General features: G+C 41.1%; 1 protein-coding gene across 2 annotated transcripts in view; it reads right to left on the bottom strand.

Moving 5' to 3' along the window:
• TAOK1 (TAO kinase 1) overlaps nt 1–22,069 on the bottom strand; it is a 69,052-nt gene that overhangs the window by 32,234 nt on the left and 14,749 nt on the right. For both annotated transcript variants that reach the window (XM_032129638.1, XM_032129636.1), the window contains exons 2-4: nt 7,992–8,218; nt 3,838–3,909; nt 796–897 (exon numbers count right to left, since the gene is read on the bottom strand). In XM_032129638.1, coding sequence (XP_031985529.1) covers nt 796–897; nt 3,838–3,909; nt 7,992–8,123 — 306 coding nt within the window. In that variant the 5' untranslated portion in view covers nt 8,124–8,218. The remainder of the gene's footprint in view (nt 1–795; nt 898–3,837; nt 3,910–7,991; nt 8,219–22,069) is intronic.

Consider the following 22,069-nt stretch of genomic DNA (forward strand, 5'->3'; position numbering starts at 1 on the left):
GAAAATCTGTAACAGTAAATGTATGTTTTCTAGACTTGTATGGAGAAATCTAGAACTAATTCCTGGAGCACACAGTGCAGGCTGCCATAACAAAACAAGTGTTCCTTGTACCATAAACTCCATCCCAGCACTGTCACCTCACACAAGGTGAGTGCCACAGCACTGACCCCTCCCACAAGTACAGCTCTAACTGGAATTAGGCATAACCCTCCTGTGTAAGACACCAAGCAACACCACTTGTAAGGAAGGCAAAAGCGCATTCATAACCAGTTAGGTATTGTATTACATATTGTATTTTATATGCACATACTTAACAGGAATGTTAAATTGCACTTAACAAGCTTATCAGAGTATTAAAGGGCTATTTAGGGATTTACTTAAGATTCTGTCCCAGTCAGATTTCAAAAAGAGAAACTAAAACTTTGCCCTACATATTTATTGAAGCTAATTCAAAAAACAGTACTTAAAACTTAAACTATTAGTTCAGTAATATGATTTCTTTAGTACATTGCACTACAAAACTTTATTAGTGATGGGTGTATGTTATTTCAAACACTCAGTTCATCAAGCTAAATACATCAGAACAGCAACACTTAATCTAAGCGAAAGAGAAGATTTCCGTAACTCTTGGTCCCAGAAAGTACATTCAGTTCTGCTGAGCACCTGTAAGGCCCTGGGCTACGCTCATCTCAGTCTGTGCAACACCAGTGCTCAGGTGCCTCCCAAAATCCAGCTGGAGAGATTTCAAAGCACCTTTAACCAAGGCAAGAGAAGTGCAGAGCAGCAGATGCTTACCCATGCTGTATGCTCCCGCAGATAGCAGCCTTTGTATTCTATACTGTTAGGGTGTTTTATTCTTTGGAGGAACTTGACTTCCTTAATAATATCCTGCCATTTCTGTAGGGAATAAAAGGAATAGAAAGACTTTATAGAACTGTTACCTTTTTTTTTGGTTGTTGTTATTATGTCATTTAATTATGTTAAGAGGCAAAACTATCTCAAGGTTCAAATCAAAGAAGTTTGTATCAACACCATGATGTTCACTGCTTAACTCCTCAGCAGACCTACAAAATAAGTTGCTGATCAATTTGGCTGTATGCAAGGATCTCTTATCAATGTAATGCTTTGTATTTGTATGCGTGTATAGGATATACTGGTAAACACTTAATATCTGAGCAAGTCCTCAAAAAAGAAGTGGTCCTCTATTAAAGGACACCATTTCTGTTGTCAAATCAAACACACACCCCAACCTGAAAGAGATGTGGGTGATTAAGTGTCCTTCAGCAGGATCAGCTGCCTCTCTCAACTCTTGTTACTATAAAGACCTATCCCTACTAGTCACTATATAACACTGGATGAGGCTCCCTTTATCAGCTGCCAACTATCTGACTACATTCTTGATAATGTTTCTCTATTACTAGTTTAATCTTTACAAGGGCCAATTTAAAATGAGTTACCTACTAGATAAGGGAATGGTTCTCCTGCAGAAAAAATATAAATAGATAAAACAAAGCCAGGTTTATAATAAGGGGAACTCTGCCAGTGCAACTTTAAGGTACAGAAGAAAGTACAGAAGAAGTACAAAATGTCAAGTTCCAATGTGTGCCTAAACACTGACATTGCTCCCCTCAGAGACCTCCAAGTCCCCCCATATGCTGCACACCCACATCTCCTCAGGCAAGAAAGGCAAAGTCTGAGATTGCAACAGCAAAACTACAACTACCAGAAAGTGCCTTCAAAACCAAATGCAGTAGCTGAAACCATTTGAGTATGCAGCTGTCAACGTAAGAATGTTGACACTGCAAATGTTTTTGAGCAAGAGTATCAGTTCTGAAGTTAATCAGAGGTAGAGAAACCTCACCCAACACCAAAAGGCTCAAAAGCTGTTTTCCAGGTCCTGTTAATCTCTCAGCACATTCCTCCTCAGGTGTTGGTATGTGGGTAGCATTCACAGAGGGACAGAGGGCCCATCTACCCTAAGGCTTTGGAAAACATGTGCAAAAACCCCAATAAAAATTTTAGGGTTAGAGAAACACACGAAACCAGGGAACACGGAAGTCGAGGCAGCTGATGGACTAAGTTAAGCACTTCTCAACACCAGAAATGCTAGAGAATGACACAGTGCAGCTACACCATAAACTCTCTTACTGACACTGGAGTGACTTAGTTGCCTTTTACCTTCAGCCTCCAAGGCCTTGAGGTACTAAGCAATACAAGCCAAACCAAGAAAGCACCATGCTAAACTTCTACACTGGGAAGAGAGAAGTGATGTATTAGTCAAGAAGTAATCATGATTTCCTGCATAAAAAAAAGCTCCAAGATCACATTAAGAGCACAGTACTACATTTTTCAAAGGTTTTGAACTTATTTTTAGTATAAAATATGGCCTTATTTGAGAAAATAATTGTTCCCACCAATGATAAAATCTTACTATGAAACCGAAGTAAATACAAACAATACCAGAATGCCCTCAATCAATTTTCTTTACATACACTAAATCATAACTCTAGTGAACTTCTGAACAAAACAAATAAATATGGATGTAACATAGAAAGTGTTTTAATCCTGGTCTTAACTTTCTTCAAAATAAAGAAACATACGCATTGAAGACAAACAAAAACTATTTCTGAAGCATGCACAGTTTGTTTCATTCATGTGAATAGAGTATTTATAGCTCACAGTAATTAAAACAGTAGGACAAGTAGCAAGTACAAATTATTCTTTCATCAGTACACAGTTAAACAAGTCACCGCAGTGACAAAACAGAAACAGCCATAGCAAATTTAACTCTGAAGCTAGAATTCAGGACTGCTGGAGACACACTGCTACCTCTACCTCCTACACAGACATACACACACACACAGAGGAAGGAATAGTTCAGCTCCTTGGAGTGCAGATGATCAATACATAAAAGGCAGGCACAGAAAGCAATGAGCTGTTAGTCGAACTCATCGGAGCAAGACTGGAATACAGAGAATGGAAGGAGGGAACCATTAATGCCTTGGACAACATGCTTACAATAAATACTTCTGTTGAAAAATCATGCCATGATTTGGTAGACATTATTTACCAGAAATAATATCAAATCAGCTGCTCGTGTCATCTTGGGATTTTCAAGAATCTGTATTAGCACTTAAACATTTCAAGTATAAAATCAACTATCTCTGCTAAGCATCCTAGGGAAAAGGAGACACATCTGGGGTGGCCATGAAAACACTTAATGTCTAAATCTCAGAGGCCTACTTGTACAGACCTCTCTGCAAAGACTGCCTTAATCCCTGGCTCTGGCAATTCTTCTGGAATTATGCTGCTGTTCAGATTTTCACACTCATTCATTCACCACTGTTTTGCCTTTGTTTCACCTGCTCATGAGCACAGTCATTCCAGGGAGGGATGTGTTCTGCCTCACTACTTTGTACAGGCAAGGCTCCCTCTGAAGCTCTCACTACTGCATCCATTCCTGTCATTCCTTTGTCCAGGAAAAAACATGGGTTTTTTAGAAAGGCATTTCAAATGGAACATTTAAGGGCAATAAGACACCAACATACCAACCCATCATTTTTAATTTTCTTTTTTTTCCTGTCTACATCTTTATGTGGTCCCAAAAAGAGCCCTTTGTGTCTCAAAGAAGAGAGTTCTACCCATCCTTTTCAGGAGCAGATTACACAGAAATACACTGTGAACAATAAACTAATTTGTTTTGTTTACACAGTACCCTTATTTACCTTTACACTTACAGAAAATAATTCTCCTGCAGGAATCCAAGCTAACTAAAATCATCCCATACAGTAATTATTTGCAATGATCAAGGTTTAATATACAACATGTTCTACATACCTCATTGGACTGCTTCCCACTATATGACATTTTCTTGATGGCCACCACTTCATTGGTGCGCACATCACGTGCCTGTAACAGGAAAACACAATCCATCAGATTCTTCAGGCCCCAACTTTCCATAACATGCAAACCACACACAATCATAAAATAATCTTTATTTCTTAGTTAACTTTTGCAGAGCATTAAACTAAAATATCTTCCAAGGGGTGTGATGCTGCAAGAATTGGAAATTTCTTTCCGAAGTGAAAGATCACCCTCCTGCCTGGGAGATACTACAAGGTGTGGCATTTTCCATGCTCAGCATCTACCAAGTGTCTGCAGGAGTCAAGCATTGTGACTTAAACTAAAAATCACAGCTAATAAAAGCAGCTCTGGTTCAAGTAGAAGGGATTTTCCCTAAATCAACTTCTCTCCCTGCCGAGGTCCATTCCATATGAAACAGAAGCAAGGCTCAGTCACCCAGTTCCATTCAAACCATATGGGAAGATGTCACACGATGCACTGGAGATACCTGCTCCAGACACTGGTGGCTTTCTCCCCAGTGCTCCCAAAAATTAACTTTTGTGGCTTAAAGGAAGGCAGATGATACAGAGAGAGATGGCAGCAATCCAAGTGACCCATCTTCAGATGAGACTTCTCAGTTTCATAGTATTGTTATTTACAGTGCACCATAAATGTACTATAGTTTTTCACACTTCAAAGGCAAACTTCCTGACTTCATACAGCAACAATGCAAGGCAAGAACTAGACAAGAAGCTGTGTTTAATTCAGTACCAAAGCAAGGGTTCATTCCCCATGGCAGAAGAGGCAGCACCTTGCAGGAAGGACGGCTCCAGACAAGACCCCAGATTTCCTGTTAAATATTTCAACAGCACAGGAGGGTGGTAGAGGAAAAGGCCTCTCAGTCTCTCTAACAATAATAATCAACTTGGACATGAAGCCAAATGATATAAATCAGAATAATGTGCACTACAGCATTCACTGATGACTGATGAAAACACTGATTTTTAATATATTTGTACTATCAAGCACAGCCTACCAGAACATGGATTAATGAAGTACTAGGGCTCTGCCTTTTGTAAAAAGGTTTTTCAGTCATGTTTTAATTCTGCTGTTCATTAAAGAGATTCCCAGAATTCCCTGTTAGTCTTTATTTCAACTGGTTATGATAAGCCTGAACCAATACTATTTTTACTTTCCTTTCTGTTTGAGGGGATCCTCTCACTGATAGTACCTGTAAGGTTGAGTGGGGGGATGACTATTTTTGTTGTTTGAGATAAAAAAGGTAGAACAAAATTCTGACTCCTAGATCTTTACTGATTAGAGACAATCTCTGAAACATTCAACTGAGTGAGGAACTGTCAATAAAACAGGGAAGCAAAATACTACAGTAAAGCAGAAGGAACCCAGCTCTAACAAAAGAGAGTGGGTTATTCTTCTGCTCCATCTGCAGTGTTCCAGTGTAGTAGGTTTCCTGTGTCAAGCAAAAGCTATTATTACACTGCAGAACAGGGAGTAGGGTAAGGATAATACCAAAAATGATTCAGAGGTGCCAGACTTGCAGTTTCTAAGAAACTAAAACCATGAGGTGAACCAGCAAAATTCATATCAATTATGAAAGAAAAAAAAAAAGAAACTTTCTGCCATTGAAGGATGCAACAGAAACAAAGAGACAGGAGCAAGATCAAACCCATTGTTGGGATCACTGCTAAAGCGGAAGGAAGATGGGTACAACTAACAGTGAAACACTAAACTCTATTTTAAATAAGGTAGGGGAGATTTAAGGGTTATATGAATTTTCTATTGGATAATTACCCCCACATCTATTTACCAACCACATTTTTTTGTGCAGGCTGTATGCCATGAAAGCAGCCTGGGGAGAGGATGCTTTGCATCAGAAAATCCAAGCAAACACCACCTGACAGAGTTTGGTGAACACCTACAGTCCTACAGAGGGAGAACTGTCCTGGCTGACACCCCAGAAATATTAAAATCACGGAGTTTCATTTGCTTTTTTTAGTTTCCCTGTGATCTTGGATAATTGAAATAACAGTTCCTCGACAAAAGCCAGGAGGATGTGCAAGGCTAGCTCCCTTAAACCATCCAAATGAACAAGGCTTGTTTGACGGCAGACATATATCCTGCTTTCCTCCAAAAACTCCACACAAAGGATCAACATCTGGTGACCAGAGTAGCTTCAGCATTGATACAGGCAAAGTATGCACAAAGAAAAAGTAGAGTATGTCACTGGCTTCAGTAATATCACTTAAAGCAGTTATTAACTATAATCCAATATTGTATTAATTAGAGAAAGTTTCATTTGTTTGCAATAGCTGAATCAAAATCTTGTTAAAGAAACTCAAGAAGTTTTATTTCTAGCTTTACAGAGGAATAAAGTACCCAAGAGATAGACTCTCCTATGTTTTAGTTCTTCGTGCTTATTTAATTCACATTAAATTTCCCTCTCCATGTTGGCTCTCTCATCTTTTGGGCTTCTGTTTGAAGAATGGGGTACATTGCACAGAATAGTTTCAGAATCAAGATCTCAGAACCATTAGTAGTAAAAAAGATACAACACAGCTTACAGGTTTAAACTTCCTAACACAGAAACAACAATAGAGTATCTTTATCAGAAACCCTCTCTTGACAAAAATGAAGTCCCCAGACGGGTTGGAGTTGTGTGATGCACTGCTTACACTTGTCTTTATGCAAGTGCCAAATCAGAGGTACTTTCTGACAAAGAAGCACAATCCAAATGCCAGCAAGTAATTGCACTCTGTAGTGAGTAAATACCGATCTATAATGAACTGGTGATTTAAAATGGTGGGGAGGAAAAAGAGAAAGAAAGGGCTAGAAATTAATGGCCTCTGAGTTGTAATCGGTTTGGAAAAGGAGCTGGTAATGGGCCATCAGCCCTTACCACAACGACAAAGTTCAGGCAGGCTACAAATACCCCATGGCAGCTTCCTGCAGCTGTTTGGGAATGCTGTTTGCATCCAGCTCACAGGCTACCTGCAGCTGCATTATGGGTTTCCATACCTGTGTGGTCCATGCATGCCTCTGAAAGATACAGTGCTCCCAAAAAACTTCTGCAATATTTCTTCAGTACTATTTCCACACAGCAGGAAGACAGATTTGTCAGTTGCCTCCCTTTATATTCACTCTTTAACCAAAGTGAGTAAATGAGGTGAATTTAAGGCCACAGGTGAGTATTGTTTCGTTAGGAAACACTTCCTCCCCCAGATCCGTTCCCAGACAGTGGTGGCTCATAGTTTTAAGCAGGGAACAAAATTAAGAAGCTTTTCCTAATTAGTTCATCTGTGCTGCATTAAATTTGTGCTGGAAGGTTCCCAACATGGTCTGCTGCAATTAGTAACACTGAATAGGCATCTCATAAAATAGTGACACAAATGGCTTTCTGAAGGAAAATTGGCAGGTTTGGCCACACCTCCTATAATTATAAACGTGAAAAGGTTTTCTGAGAAAAGTGTTTTTTAATGAAGGCCCCACAGTATTTGGTTAACACACAGCAACCTGCACTGAGGTTACCATGAGGATCCCACTGCCAGTTAAGCTATACAAGCAGCCTGAGAAAAATTCTGCTGTCCAGACGTTCATGTCAAGTTAAGTTTTATGCAGATGGATACTGGGATTCTTGCCTCCAGTAGGAATGGATGTGACAGGACAAATGACAACAAAAGCACCAACACTCAGGTGTCAAACACAAAGAATGGCTTTAAGGGAGCCTCGGGGTATGCACAAAGGGGGAGAGAACTCAATTTCTCTCAAGGAACAGAGATGATAAGGAGATGATCGGACCAAGAGAACTGCACTGTCAGTCAGAATTGATTGAGCACAAGTCCGTGTTTTAACTTGCACATAAATCCCTGCTTGCAACATAATGAGGCACCTAAAAGCACGGGGCAAGGACCAAGTTTCCAGAGCTTTTTTGTATGCAAACACCTTGCAGAGACTGCAAGTTTGTGAAAGGATTGAGACCATACAGACACACACGATAACATCTCTGCCCCAACCACCACACAAAGAAAATCACAGCAGGTTTTTTTTTTTCCTTATTATGTTCAAAAAAGTCTAAACCCACAGTTGAAAAACAAACACAGCTAAAATTCACAAGTCATGGAGCTACTTACAAAATAAACTGCTCCGAAGCTTCCATGGCCAATCTCTCGGAGATCTGTGAAGAGCTTTTCTGGATCTTCTTTGAAGAAGAGCTCTGCAATTTCGGGGTCCTTCAGGCTGCCCGCTCGGCTGGTTGATGGCATCCTGCTGGGCAGTCAGCCGACTGACTATCTGGGTTTAAAGTGCTGCTTCAACCCTTGGCTCATCTGTATGAATGGAGCCTCTTCAGCATGGATTACTGCAAGAAAAAGATTGCAACCCTTCACTGATTATCCTCCGCTCAAAGAGCCTGAAACAAGCCACAGCAAAGCAGCTTCCACTTCCTCCAGAGCAAGCAGCCCTGATGCATGAAGCAACACACCCTGTGTGCTGGGATAATGTCACAGCCCCACTGTGACACCAGTCAAGCATTTCTCCACGACAGAAACCAAAATCAAAACACAAAATGAAGCACATCCCATGTTCCAGCATCTGCTCGATCACCTGCAGAGCAGTCAGAGAATCTCTAACCTACAGTGACAACCAGTTCATCACCAATGAGCCCATATTGCCATGACACCTTCCCTCTGAAAAGTTACACCCACTGTGTCCTAAAGAATTGTTTGGATTTTGTGATGTCTATCACAAAGTGCCTGTTCTTCAGAGATTTACTTGCAACCCCTTTCTTCAGAGAAACAGCATCCAGAACAGGAGATACCCGATTCCACACCCAATGCTCCTCCTTCTGCTCTGCTTCAGCAGAGGCAAACACACATTTAAATTGTGATTGGCACATGAGACAATGGACAATAGGCCATTGGCAAACACTTTCTTCAGAGGAACTTGCAACTTCAGACACAACTGGGAACGTATAAAATTCTTTCTGTCTGCACCATGAGTTTGCTTTCATTTACTACAAGCTCTGTGTCTTGGAATCTATCCAGAATAAAAGTATACTGTTAAGTTGTGCTAAAATCTTAGTGTATCTTTACAACAGGTGATGCCAAACAACCACTACAAACAAAAAGCCTTTTTGTTTTCCCATTAAAGGAAGCTATTGGGAATTCCTACCAAATCCCTGTAAATTATCACCGATAAAAACAATTCTGTCACTGGCAAACAGTTAATCACACATCTCGCTTCTTTCCAAAAAAATCTCTGTCTGGCCAAGACTTGTGCTTTTTAAATTTCTATTCTGTATCTCAAATCTGTTTTTTAAAAAAGCTGGGGTTTTATTTCCACTATGAAGATGTGAAAGACAACAAACCTGAGCTTAACCAACACATCAGAAGGCCCTGTCCATTTCTCCTCCCTTTCTGGACACTATGAACTCCACCTTTCTCCAAGCCTCTAGACCATCAATGAATCATTTGTTTTCCACTCCCTGCAGAGCAATTCCTGCAAGGATGGAAAAAGACATATTCCTGCATGTTTGTACTCAGTGGTTCTCTTCTCTGGAGAGTTGCAGCATGTGGAAGTGCCACAGCCTGCCTGCTCCTTGTTAAGAGACCTCCCAGCACTGCTGCAGAGCCCGGCTGTGAAACACAGGCGAGACGTAGCTGGTTGTAAACTCCACAAGAGTCTCCAGTTTTTCTGAGGAAGACAGGCATGGGAGAGAGAATACAGAGAAGGGAAGCAAAATCCAGCATTTTCCTCCAAGCAGTCAGCATTCAAAGAGATTTATAATGCAACCCAGAATGTGTTTCCGTGATAGCCCGCTCTCAGGGGATAAGGAAAAGCCGACACTGAAATCCCAGTGGTGGACCAAGTAGAAGAACATATACACACACATACAGAAAATATGCAGCTGCTCACAACTCTGCCACACTGCAGAGCTGAGCACACACACGTTTCCTATCGACGCAGGATCACTGCAGGAGCCTCAGAACAACCAGCATCTGCACACAGCTGCCAGTGAGGCCGAGTGGGATGCACAGGAATGGGACTGTGATATCCCCACCTTCCCTTGCATAACACAGTAACTAATACCGTGTGGGAAGGGAAATAATTAGCTCCAGCTCAGCCCATACCTGAAGCACACTACATTTATGAAAGCTGGAGGAAAAGTGGGGTTTCTGTTATTTTTCTTTCTTTCTTATAAATCAACAATATTCCACTTGATTCCAGCTCTAGCAAGCACATAACACTGAAAGACAACTGTTTCACATTTACAGGCCCCAACAAAACAATAGACAAAAAGCATGTCAGAAAAGCAAGAGAAAGGAGCTGGGGGAAGGGAGCTGATAACCAGAGCACACTCAGTATTATTGAAGGAATGTTTCTTGGATCGACGGTAATGATGTCATGTTCCATCTTTTAAGAAGCATCAGATTCTTACAAAAAGGACATTGTTGTTCAAAAGCAACTGCTGCAATCCCAGAATGCCCTTTTCCCTACATCTGTTAGTCAGAGGGGCTAGGCTTGGATAAACCTGCTAATATGGCCAAAAGTCACATGTCCCCGCGAGCGAGCGTGCGTGTGAGAGCCAGCGCGAGAGGAAAACCCTGCGCTCGCAGCTGAGATGGATTACAGCCTTCTCCCCCTCCCCACCGACCCCCCATGCCAAACCAGCCACCAGACTCATTCTTGGCGTCCTTTCTGAGCATGCCTCTGAAATGTCATCAATAGGAATATTTCCTCCTGCAGCTACAACTCCTACCAGGCCCACTGACAACACACACAGGCGTGGGACGGGACAGAGCAGAACTCCTCACCTACTGTGATACACCTTAAAATACACTTTTTCCCCCCTTAGTCCTGAGAGCATCAAGACAAATTCCATTATCTTTATTCTTCGAAATAATTGCTGCTTTGAAATGCATGAGAAAAAAACCATTAAGTATTAAAATCTATTTAACAGAATAGTCACAAATGTGTACATGACACTGTGCTTATCGTTTCATCTCCTTAGATGGAACAATAAAATGCATTAATGTAAATTCTATCCATAAGAAAGCTCTACACAGTCTCGCTCAATAAAGTGCTCCCACTTTCATGGATGCTACAATATTAAATTCCCTCAGTCCTCTTTTTACCTGGACAACAGGCACTGCCAACCGAAGCCCAGCAGTGCCAGCAGCAGAGCTCTGCCTACTGCCTTGCAGTAATGACACCTGAATGCTTTGGGGAAATGGAAGGGAAGGCAGGAGAAGCAGCATGCAAAGCAGTTACTGCATTATTTTAAGTGTATTAAAAATACAGGTGAGACTTAAGATTAAAACAAAAAAAATCAACCCTACAAACACACTGCACTGAAAATTAAATCACACACCAGCAGGCAGCTGGTTTTCTAAAGTACAGTCAAGCTGCACTTGGGTATTTTACATTCTTCCACCAGTGCAGTCTCTTCACTACTGGTTTTTTGGATAGGCGCAGCTATACTGTGAAACACAATTGTTCCCAGTGGATGGGACTGATCATATCACTTAAGTTCAGATTAGGTGGCTTGATCCTGGCTCTGGCCAAGAAACTGGCACTGCAAACAGGATACGGCACCCTCCGACCCTGCGTGACTACCTACAAGCCACCTTGCAGGCTGCTAAAATTAGAAAAAATAAATTCACGTTTTTTCCTAGGTGTCACTCATACAAAAAGAGAATATTGCACTGCATAAACACAACTGTCAGGACTTAGATCAATTCCACTCTTAACCAAGAAGGTGGTGTAGGAACACGAGAAAGATTCAAAGCAAACCAGGGAATGCCAAGGCACAGGACTGGCCCAGCTCTATTTCCACACAGTAGTCTGAACTCACTACACTTAGTGGCTATCATTACTGGTGTAAATGACACTGACTACAGGACAAAATGTTTTATCAAATTACTTTCATCTGAACAACTATCAGTTAGCAGAAACCGCACGCACACATCCATAAAAGTCTATGAATTGATAAGATGTTATATCCCTGTAATTATGGCTATATTAAAGGTACACACACCCCTTGAACCTCTGACACAAGAAAGCTGAAGATGAGGACGGGATAAGACCTGTTCTCTGGAGTTTTCTGCCTCCTGCCATGTCATCTCCAGCTGAAGTTAAGACCCACCCCTGTGACTAACATCCCCTGGGATGCTGCAGAGCAGAACAAGCAAAGCTCGAAATGGTCAGTTGCCATATTTAAAGTGCATATTTCAGTCTTATGCTACAGAGATCTCAGAGAAATTAAAATCTGTCCACACTACACTAAACTCTCTCACAGCTGTCACTGTCACAGATAACCATTTTCAGGGAATAAACCAATGTACTAAGAGAATGTGCTTGGCCTTCCCTGCAGAAGAGAAGGGACTCACCCACTGAGATTATCACCTGTCCATTTTATTTCTCAAGTTCCCATCCAGACCAACTCAGTGAGTGACAGTGACTAGAAGGTACTTGGTTACACTAACCATGAGATACAGCAAAGCATTTGTAGTTCCTTAAGATGGTTCAAAAGTTTGCAGAAACCAAATTACACTACAGACTTGCTCGTAGATGATTAGCACTGAAAGCAGCTTTGTCCCTACAAATGACATTTCAAGGAATTTAACATATACAACAAGAACATCAGAACCAGAGCTAAAAAAATACCATGTGAGCACAAAATGGAAACAACAAACAGATTTCTGCATCCATCATCCCATGTCTCCCCATTTCACTGGGAACAAGAGCCACACAGACTTCCACAATGGCTAAGGAGGCCAACAGGAAAGCTGTCCTCTATTACTGAACTATAAACAAAGTTATTTACAATTTGAGACATAAATCTTGTTTTATGTTATAGTCATCTGGTATCCCATACACTTAGCACAGTAACGTCTATAAAAACTTCTCTTTGGTGTCAAACATAGCTACAACTGTGTGTTTTTCCCTGACAGAATATATATGACACTTTAAAAACAAACAAACCAAGCAGGAGACCAGTTACAGCCCCTATGATCTTCACAGCTTACACTCTAACAGCAAAGACTGTTGTGAAAAAAGAAAGTGAATATTCAACACAAAAAACTACTGGCTCTTTGCAGATCTTCTTACTCAAAGTAATAAAACAACCAACAAAAAAATCCCTCACACCACCAAAAAACAACTTCCCACCACAACATAATTTTATTTAGAAACTGATATTTAGATCTTTTTTTTTAAGAATCTTCATTGCATGTAGTGCAAACAGTTGCTAAATTTTAGTGTAATTTTCTCTGGCACGATCTAATGCAAAAGCATCAAATAAGATGAGGAATGAGTGTCATCATACAACTGTCAAAAACGGGAAAAGGGATTTTCTCTTACTTGCATACGGGTCAGATCCAGGGAGTGTATGAAGCTGAGATTAAATTATCCTCTCAACACACTATTAAAAATTTCCTGAATGGCTTCCAGCTGACACTGAAAATTTCCACAACTATCATAAATATGATAAACTGAAACTATTGAAAGAACTGACTTTTAATTTTTTTTCTTTTACTTGCAATTATGCCTCAAGTAATAGCTAGATGGTAAGAATGCTTAAAGAATGATTAGATTATAAGAATGCTTAAAACAAAGAATTTTAAAAGTTTCTGTGTGGTATTGAATATTTGACCTGAAAGCATGAATTTTTTTGGAAGTAGCAGACAAATCATTCCCCATTTCTATAAACTCTGAATAAAAGCTTGCAAGGTAAAAAAGATGAAAGCACTCTAAGAAAAGCAAGAACCTAACCCGGAATAGGAAGTGGAAGGGCTGTACAGTTCATGGGAACACAGCAGGAAAGATGATGAAGGTCCAGCATTGGAAGAAATGGAACACTCATCACACCGAGCAGTGCTGATATATGTGACTTTAGGAATGATGCTACTTAACCTTGACTTAATTTTGTGATCTGCATTTAAATCAGCCTTTAAAATTATAGGCTGAATTCTATGCATGGAGTTACCTTATCCAGAAAGAAAAAGGGCAGGGATTACTCACTACAGGTCCTATCACTTTATTTTCTGTTCCCAAAAGCCAGGTGCCAGCCAGTGGTGGGGCCTTTCCACAAGGGCACAGACAGGAGTTCTGTTGGCTTCTCTGAAATTCAGGGAACCTGCAGCCAGTGTGATACTGTCAGATTCAAGATTGACTTGCATCCATCCTTCTGCAGAGCTCAGCAAACACAGAGGGACACACATTCATCAGGTCCTTCATGGTTCCTGGAAAAGTACATTCCTGATCACAGCACCACATTTCTCCTTCCAGCAAGCTTGTCAAAACGATATATACTGCTTTTTATTGCTTTGCATTTCTTCAAACCTCTTTTAACCCAGGCTCTGCTCCACCCAGTCAGCTCTTTTTTTCCTGTTCTGACAAAAGCAGAGCAATTCTCAAGGGCCTTAAGATGCTCTGAACACATGGAAGAAGAGTTACTCTGCTCACAGCAGAAGGTGGCTGTTTCCTTGAATAGCTAAAAACCAGCTTCCTGTCCACCCTCAGTGACCCCAGGCAGATGGCACCAAGACAGTTGTGTTCCAGTGACTGTCACAATGCAAGGTCCATCAGCACCTCAAACCTCCCAGAACAGACAGGAATTGTAGTCCCTTGATTCATGTGAAACCCCGTATCACAGACTCCTTGTGCACTTGGCTAAGCCTCTCTCACCAAGCTAACATGTTATTTTTTCTCCTCCTAGTTCTGCAATTTGGAATTCTTCCTAGAGTGGCAATTAAGGAAAAAAACCCACAAAATCCAAAACCCAGAAATGAAACAAGAAAAGGCTGGAGATGCAGCAAAAGGCATTTTACTTCTCCCATGCCCTGCAAAGGGGACAAAGGGCACTCAGGAACATCTCCCTTGGGATCCTGCTAACTTACTTTTACCACTTAGTCGTGAGCTGCAGCTCAGACAAAAAAATGCTGACGAAGTAATGAACTTGCCTTTCTCTTAATGATCTTAAAATCATTCTTTTCAGTACATTTGTTCTCCACACTGGATCCACCACGGCTGTCAGTCATTAAGGAAAAGGGAGGTGCAGATGAATGACATTCTACAAGAAACTGTTAGAAAAATGTTAAATACTCAGAAAATATCCAAAAAGCTGTCACCAAACTGATCATCCTAAAATGATGCCAACTACAAGCAGAATAAAACCACCTGGAATGGGATGAGCAAACTGGATTGTGGAAGGTACCTGCGGAGCACGGGAAGCCCCACTGAGATTCCTTCCCACGCTGCTTTTCACTCCAAGCTCATGTACATGAGATGCTCCTTTGCTTTCTGTCAGGCCCCAGGAGGAGGGTAAAGACAGAATCATTTCATCTCCAAGTGAGGAGACCCTCCTGCTGCCAAAGCCTGAAGCAGGTGAGATCTTAGAGCCGTGCTGGACACTTCCATCACTTGCCTTACAGCAGCAAGGGCACTTCACATGGTCTCTAACCCCAGGTACACCTCTGTAACAAAGTTCTGCTTCCTGCACAGGAACTTCTCCATAGTTCACAGCAAAGAACAGGGATGAAATGCTGTCCCCTCTATCTTTCACATTCCCTCACCTAGATATTTCTAGAAGGGTAAGATGAATCTGCACCTGGATATTACAGTGAATTCTTGTAATTTTTTGTCTGTGTGAGCGTCTATGTTCAAACAAGCTTTTCTTCCCAACTCAGTACTTCTTTCTTCCTCTGACAAGGAACAAGCCTACCATTCCTATAAGATTCCTTTTTCAATTTCTTTTTGAAAGATTTTTGAGGAATGGTTCTATCCTGAAGAAACCTCTTTGCAGATTTTTTTTCCCTTTCTCTCTCTGCTTTTCTACCTCTGTTTTTTTCTTTTATTATACTTTTTCACGGAATAGCCTCAGGAAGACACTTTTATGTTCCAGCACTGCTTGCATTTCTCTTATGCGTGTACTTGTAGACTCTGTGCCTGACTTTGATTTCCTCTCAAGATTCTGACACTAAAATGTCCATCATCAACTCCTTGAATTACTTACCCCAGCACACTTTCTGATCCTACTGAGCTGTTCTGCTTGGGTGTTTACTTTCCAGGAATGTCACTAACAAAAGGGTCAGAGAGTTGTGTTTCCCAAACCTTCACTGACAAGCCCAGGATCTCGTGTTTCTGGGCTGGGCGTAAATATTTATTTTCAATTATTTCTACAATCTTTCAAGTTTTCTAAGTAGTGCAAAAGATAACTAACGGGGTAAGTGTGCTCTTGTGTTAAAGAAAAGCTATTCTACACAAACTAAATATCTTTTGACAGGTTTCGTATGTCAGTCATAAGCAAACACAAACATATTTAACACACCTAACACTACTAGTACTCCTGAAAACGCTAGTTTTGTTAACTGGCAATTTTTACAATGTCACTAACACCAAACCTACCACTGACCCTACCACTTAAACAACGTACACAAAAGACAATCCTGACACAGTTAAGAAAAATTAATGCAAAAAAGCATCTTGCATTTTTCTTCCTACTATTTAAAATAGAATATCCCACAAGATCAAAAATTAGACCTATAGAACAGCTGAAGAATAGCCAGCACTCATTTCTCAAAGACCAATGCCATGAAAGTTCAAGAAGTGCTCACCATTCCCTGACATATTCAACACTAACATCTCCTGGATGTCTTTGCTTGTGATAGCTCTGGTACATTTATTAAGAAGGTCAGCTCTAAATTTAGTGATTCCTTAGGCTAGCAAAGCTATGAGGAAGGCAACTGGAAAAAATGAAATCTTCTGTCCCCCTTCTTTTGCAATTCATTAAGTTCACAGTCATTGCCCACTCTTTTCCTTTCCTAACGTAAAGCATCACATTAATAAACATTCTGTGAGTGCATCAGCTACAGCCAACTCTCCATGCCCACATCTCTCCAACCAAGGAGCACATGTTATAATGGATCCAGTGTGGAGATGCTGTGCTGGCAGCACACTGGCCAGGAAGAGGTTAGCAAGGGGCCAGTTGATGAGAGTCAATTAAGTCTAGAAGCAAAAATACTGGGAAACTCTAGCTGCCCGTAAAAAAATTAGCCAGATATCCTAATGGGACTGGAGTTTAAAGAAACCTTTGCTTGACCCCTAAGCAATTCTGTCTCAGAACAATAAATAGAGTAAACGTAAGCAAATCAGCTATTTTGAATTCAGCATAAATTACTTAGAAATAAGCTACTAAAGCTCACAACATAGATAATTACCCTTGAGAAAAGAAGTAATTAAAAAAAGGCAGTATCACCATAGTTCTAGAAAAGAGGCCTGAAAGGAAGCAATTCGAAGTCTTTCTGGTCAATCAGTAAAAATCAATCCAACAATGGCTGCAGCCAAACTGAACAGAAGAATTAACGGAACTATTAATTAGTGGGAGCAACATGGTAATCACTTGGTGGTTGTGCTACACTAAGAACCAGAAAACGAACTATTTATGCACTAGACTATATGCCATTAAAAGAACAGAACAACTCAAAAGGATATTCAAAAAGAAGCAGGAAAAGTACGCAAAATTATTGTGAGAATTAGTCATAGATGGAGAACAGAATCATCGCCTTGGAACTGATACAAAACTAAAAAAGGCAAGAGGTCAGATAATAATTACATTTTGAACAAGAGAAAAGGCTCTTGCAACCAGAGTGACCACAGCTAATGTGTAGATCCAGCATTAATACCTGCACTTAAGGAATGGGAGGGAAAGGTACGTGATGACATTTTATTTAGGGCAACTGACAGCATCAGAAAGTACATAGGAACCTTAAAAAAGTGTATGGATAAGCAACAAGACAGGAGATGAAAGGTCAAAAAAGTAAAGAACAATAAAGCACACATCTACTCTTAAACTAAACATAACTCAGGAGCTGAGCCTGCTGCAGACAACTCAGCAAAAATAATTGCACAATTATGCCAAAGATAATGTCAGACTGTTTTTTTTTTAAAAAGCAAGATGAAGAATCAATCAGAAAAGTAATACAGAATTTCTGACAGTTCTTTAAGTAAGAAGTCTCTGCCATGGCCTGTTCCTGGAGATTATTCTTCACCCACATATAGTAAAATGGAAGCACAGTAAGATGGCCTTAGAAATGGGAAGTTGTAAATGCCTAAAAAGACAAACTAGGCTTCAGGAGAAAAGGTGTAAGAATTAAAAATCATAAATAAGAAGGCCATGATAAGTGCTCAGACTTCAAAAACAAAGGGAGAAACCATAAACTATAAGAGCAGCATGTTTCTAACAGAGTGAAGGAATCCCACCAATCAAGGTATAAACAGCAAAATTAACCTGCAGAAATTAACTGTGAGACATTGAGCCCAAGAGACAGAAACACTGCTTTTTAAACCAGACATTTACATGAGTAAGAACATCCACAGCCAGGTCAGGTAAGGTATTCCTGGATGCTCCTGGCACCGCTTCTGAAGCACCCAGGTTGTCACCACTGCCAGGGACAGCAGATAGGACCAGACAGGCGAGGTATCAGAACCTGGATGACAATTTTTATGTTGCTATTCTTCTAGGGTCAAACAAGCACCATCAAAACACACGTTGTTATGAAAAGGTCAAATTCTTTTAACACAGGATTTTATAAAATACAGGATTACTATCATAAATAGAAAAAAGGTTTATTGAAAGGCTGCAGGGAAATAAGGAGAGGTTCTAGGAAGGTGCATGTATGTGATGGCCCCTCAGCACTGGGCACAGGCAGAGAAGCCCTGTCAGAAGCGATGACCAGTGAAAGATTATTCTGTTCTTTAGGAGTGGCCAACCCATTGGAGCACACAGACACTGGCAGTGCAGCAAGGATTTATAGAATTTAAAAACTTGCCTAAGTTTTTAACTTAAAGCATGTTCGAAAAGGGGCTCGAACATATTTCAGCTTCAAAAGAGTTTAAAACCTTTTATAGCTGTTAAATCTGTGCTACCAGATTATCTGTGGCCATAAATGGGGTAGCTTTAATGAGCAATTATGTCACACGTTTCTAGAGCCCGTGAGCACCTCCTTTCCTGCTGGAATTCCCCAAAGTCATGGCAATTTGACCAGTTTTACTCTAGCTCAGGTTATTTTTTTTCCAGTCTTCACATGACTGAGCAGAACCATTTCCTACACAGCACACAACAATGGGAAGAGGCAAACAACCAAAACAAATTTTAAAAATCCCCCTTTTTTTACTATTTTACCTACTTGAAGAAATGCCTCTCCAGTGGTTTCTGCAAGGTCTGAATCCCTTCTCTTTGTGCTTTTCACTTAAAACTAAAATAGTTTTCAGTATGTATTAAGATAACAAGCATAACCTTTTAATTTGATGAGTTTTATCTGCTTTCATGGGGAAAATGCTCCTTTCAACTAATACACAAAACAACTTGTGGCTCAGATATACAGAATATGTCTCAATTAGACTGTTAAGATCACAGGACTGAAGGTCCAATTAAGTCCTGTTCCTGCTATTTTAAGCAACTTTATAATAGAATCCAATCATCAAATAATAACCAACTCCTGAGAACTTCTTGAAGCCACTACTCTGATTACAAGGCTGCTCCAGAACCCCACTCCTATTTTGATTAGGAACCAATTTAAGATTAAGAACTGATTAAGACTGATTTACAGATTTATTATTGTAAGTTTACACTGCTTTACTCTTTTTCCCACACCGGCCTTAGTGTTTAAACAGTTTTCTTCCCTTTTCAATACTGACGGATAAATACAAGGAGAGAGAGAGAGAGAGAGAGAATACTGTTCCCTTAAGCCTGTTAGCTGAAAAAAGCCAGTTTTGTCTCTCTTTGTGACGCAGGAGAGAGAACTGACTTCCCAGACCATTCTAAAAGCCCTTCCTCACATCTGTCCCAAATGAAGCTTTAAAAAAAAAAAAATCCTCCACCAGCATTCTCCACATCTGCTTATTCCCTAGATATACAGCACTAAAGTTTAAAAAACCACCATGGTATCAAGGGATATATTCAAGTCTTTTACATCTTTCCATTTCTAACTGATAAACCCTATTTTTATATTTCAAATCTTTACATGCAACAATGTATCTTTATATATTCTATATCCTATTATATACTTGCTACTGCACGACCATTCACTTTGCAGAATTCTGTTCAGGTCTCCATACTGCAAATCCTCCAAGTCACTCAGTCCTGTCAGCTACTCCAGTCCTCCTCTGGACTGACAATGTCCCCCAGCTTTGCACCAGCAAATTCCATTATCACGGTCCTTTCATGCGTACATCAAGACCAAAATACCACTTAAAACTGTCTGAAGACTGGACCTTGAAAACTTTTCAGCAGCTTCCCTGCAGCCCACATTTCTTCACTAGCACTAATTCATCCTTACACCATTATATCACACTTGGCTTTAGGAAATTTCCAACACTCTGCTGTGCTCTGTGCTGTCCTGACCCTCACCTATGTGGGATGGACTGTACTTGCAGTACTTCTCCAGCCTGGACACTGCTTGCTGCATCCAGCAACCCTGTCCTGTTGAGGATAATCCTCATAATCCATCTTGTCTCCAACCACGGGAAACATTGCAGAAATGGTTTTTCAACCAGAAGGTGTGGGCATGGAAAACACATCCTTGCTGCAGATGGATGAAGGGATCAGAGGTGTGCAAGAACCATCATCCTTTCCACTCCTGCGCCAACAGCTGGCCCACATTCCTGCCCGACACTCCCCAGGATGCTCTTGCTCCCCATCATCTTCCCCAACTGCTACAGCTGGGAAAGACCTCACCATCACCAAACTGCTGTAACAAACACAACAGCATCTGGCACACAGACTTTACCAGGTACCAGCTGCACTGCCCCAAATTCACCTAGACAAGGAGGAGAAAACTGGTTGTGTGATGCTGGGAATGAGTCACACACCCCTGGCTCAGCCAGCCCTGGCCTTTGAGCAAGGAGGGAAGCAGGTGCCAGAGCAGAGGGCAGCAGCAGCCTGCTCCCATCCCGCACGCTCGCGGTCCATCCAGCCAGCATCTGTCCTGCACTTCCAGCAGCTGGGTGGGAACAGAGACCTCCCCATCCTGGCACAGAAGAGAGGTACATGGTCTGTTTACCCAGAATTTTTGGGCATGTCTGCTGAAATTCCAAAGCCCCAAAAGATTTATTGTAGAAGCTCTGACGTCACTTTCACACAGGAACACACATCCTGGCAGTGAGAAATGACACTGAAGCAGGAGAAGTTTGTAAGGGCCTGCTTCCCAAATTCCGGCAGTCACAGGTTTGTGTGCTATGTTACAGCTGTTCTGATTGCTGACATCTCATCTCTTATGTACTTATATACCCATTACCATAGTAACCAAATTCCTCAGAACATATAATGCAATTTTTGTATCTGGTGTATTAGAACAAAATTATTAAGGTTACAAAGGCAAGCATTCCAAAATTAGAAAGTGTCAGAATTCAGACTGCCATCTCCCTTGCCAACCCATCTTCTCTTGCTGCCTCCCTCCCCATCTCCCAGGCTCCCAAGTCACCTCTCCTGCAAACCTCCATCTCCAGTTCTCCATCAGCTCCAGCTCCATCCTCTCTGACCCCTCTGCAGTCCCAGTTTCACTGTACTTCTGTCCTAACATATTCTTATCTCTCCCCTCTCATCTGACTTTTATACCTCCTGCATTCACACCAGGCATTTTCCTCCTCCACACTGCCTGAGTGCTCTCCAGGAATGATTCACTGAACACAGGACAGATTCCTGACAGTCTAGGAAATGGAAACAAGAGGAGCCTCTCTTGCAGGGTAAAGTCCTTCCGATCTCCCATAGTCCAGGGCTGGAGCATCTTCTGCTGCTCTCCAGGGATAACTGCCTGCTCAGCACCAGGAGCTGCAAAATGCCTCAGCAACACCCAGTGCTGGTTCACCCTCTTATTGCCATTGCACTGCAAGGATGGGTCCCACTAGGGAATAAGCCCCCATTTCAGGAGGTGCTCTGCAAATACAGAGTCTCCATCTTGATGGAACTTAACATAAACAAATTAACTGTTATACTTTACCTGCCTATAGCACTATTTTATACACATAAATATATCACTAGGAGGAAGACACATGCATGGAATGCTTAAGTGCTGTGTTTTCCCTGAACACCAGCACCTGCAAGCACTGTGGAATCAAGAGTTGAATCCACTGCAGTGCAATACACCCAGCACACTCAGCACATTCCTCCTTACAGGTTTCCTAAAAAGTCCATCAAACCAGGACTTGGACA

Source organism: Corvus moneduloides, chromosome 20 (genome assembly GCF_009650955.1).
Source record: "Corvus moneduloides isolate bCorMon1 chromosome 20, bCorMon1.pri, whole genome shotgun sequence".
Lineage (NCBI taxonomy): Eukaryota > Metazoa > Chordata > Aves > Passeriformes > Corvidae > Corvus > Corvus moneduloides.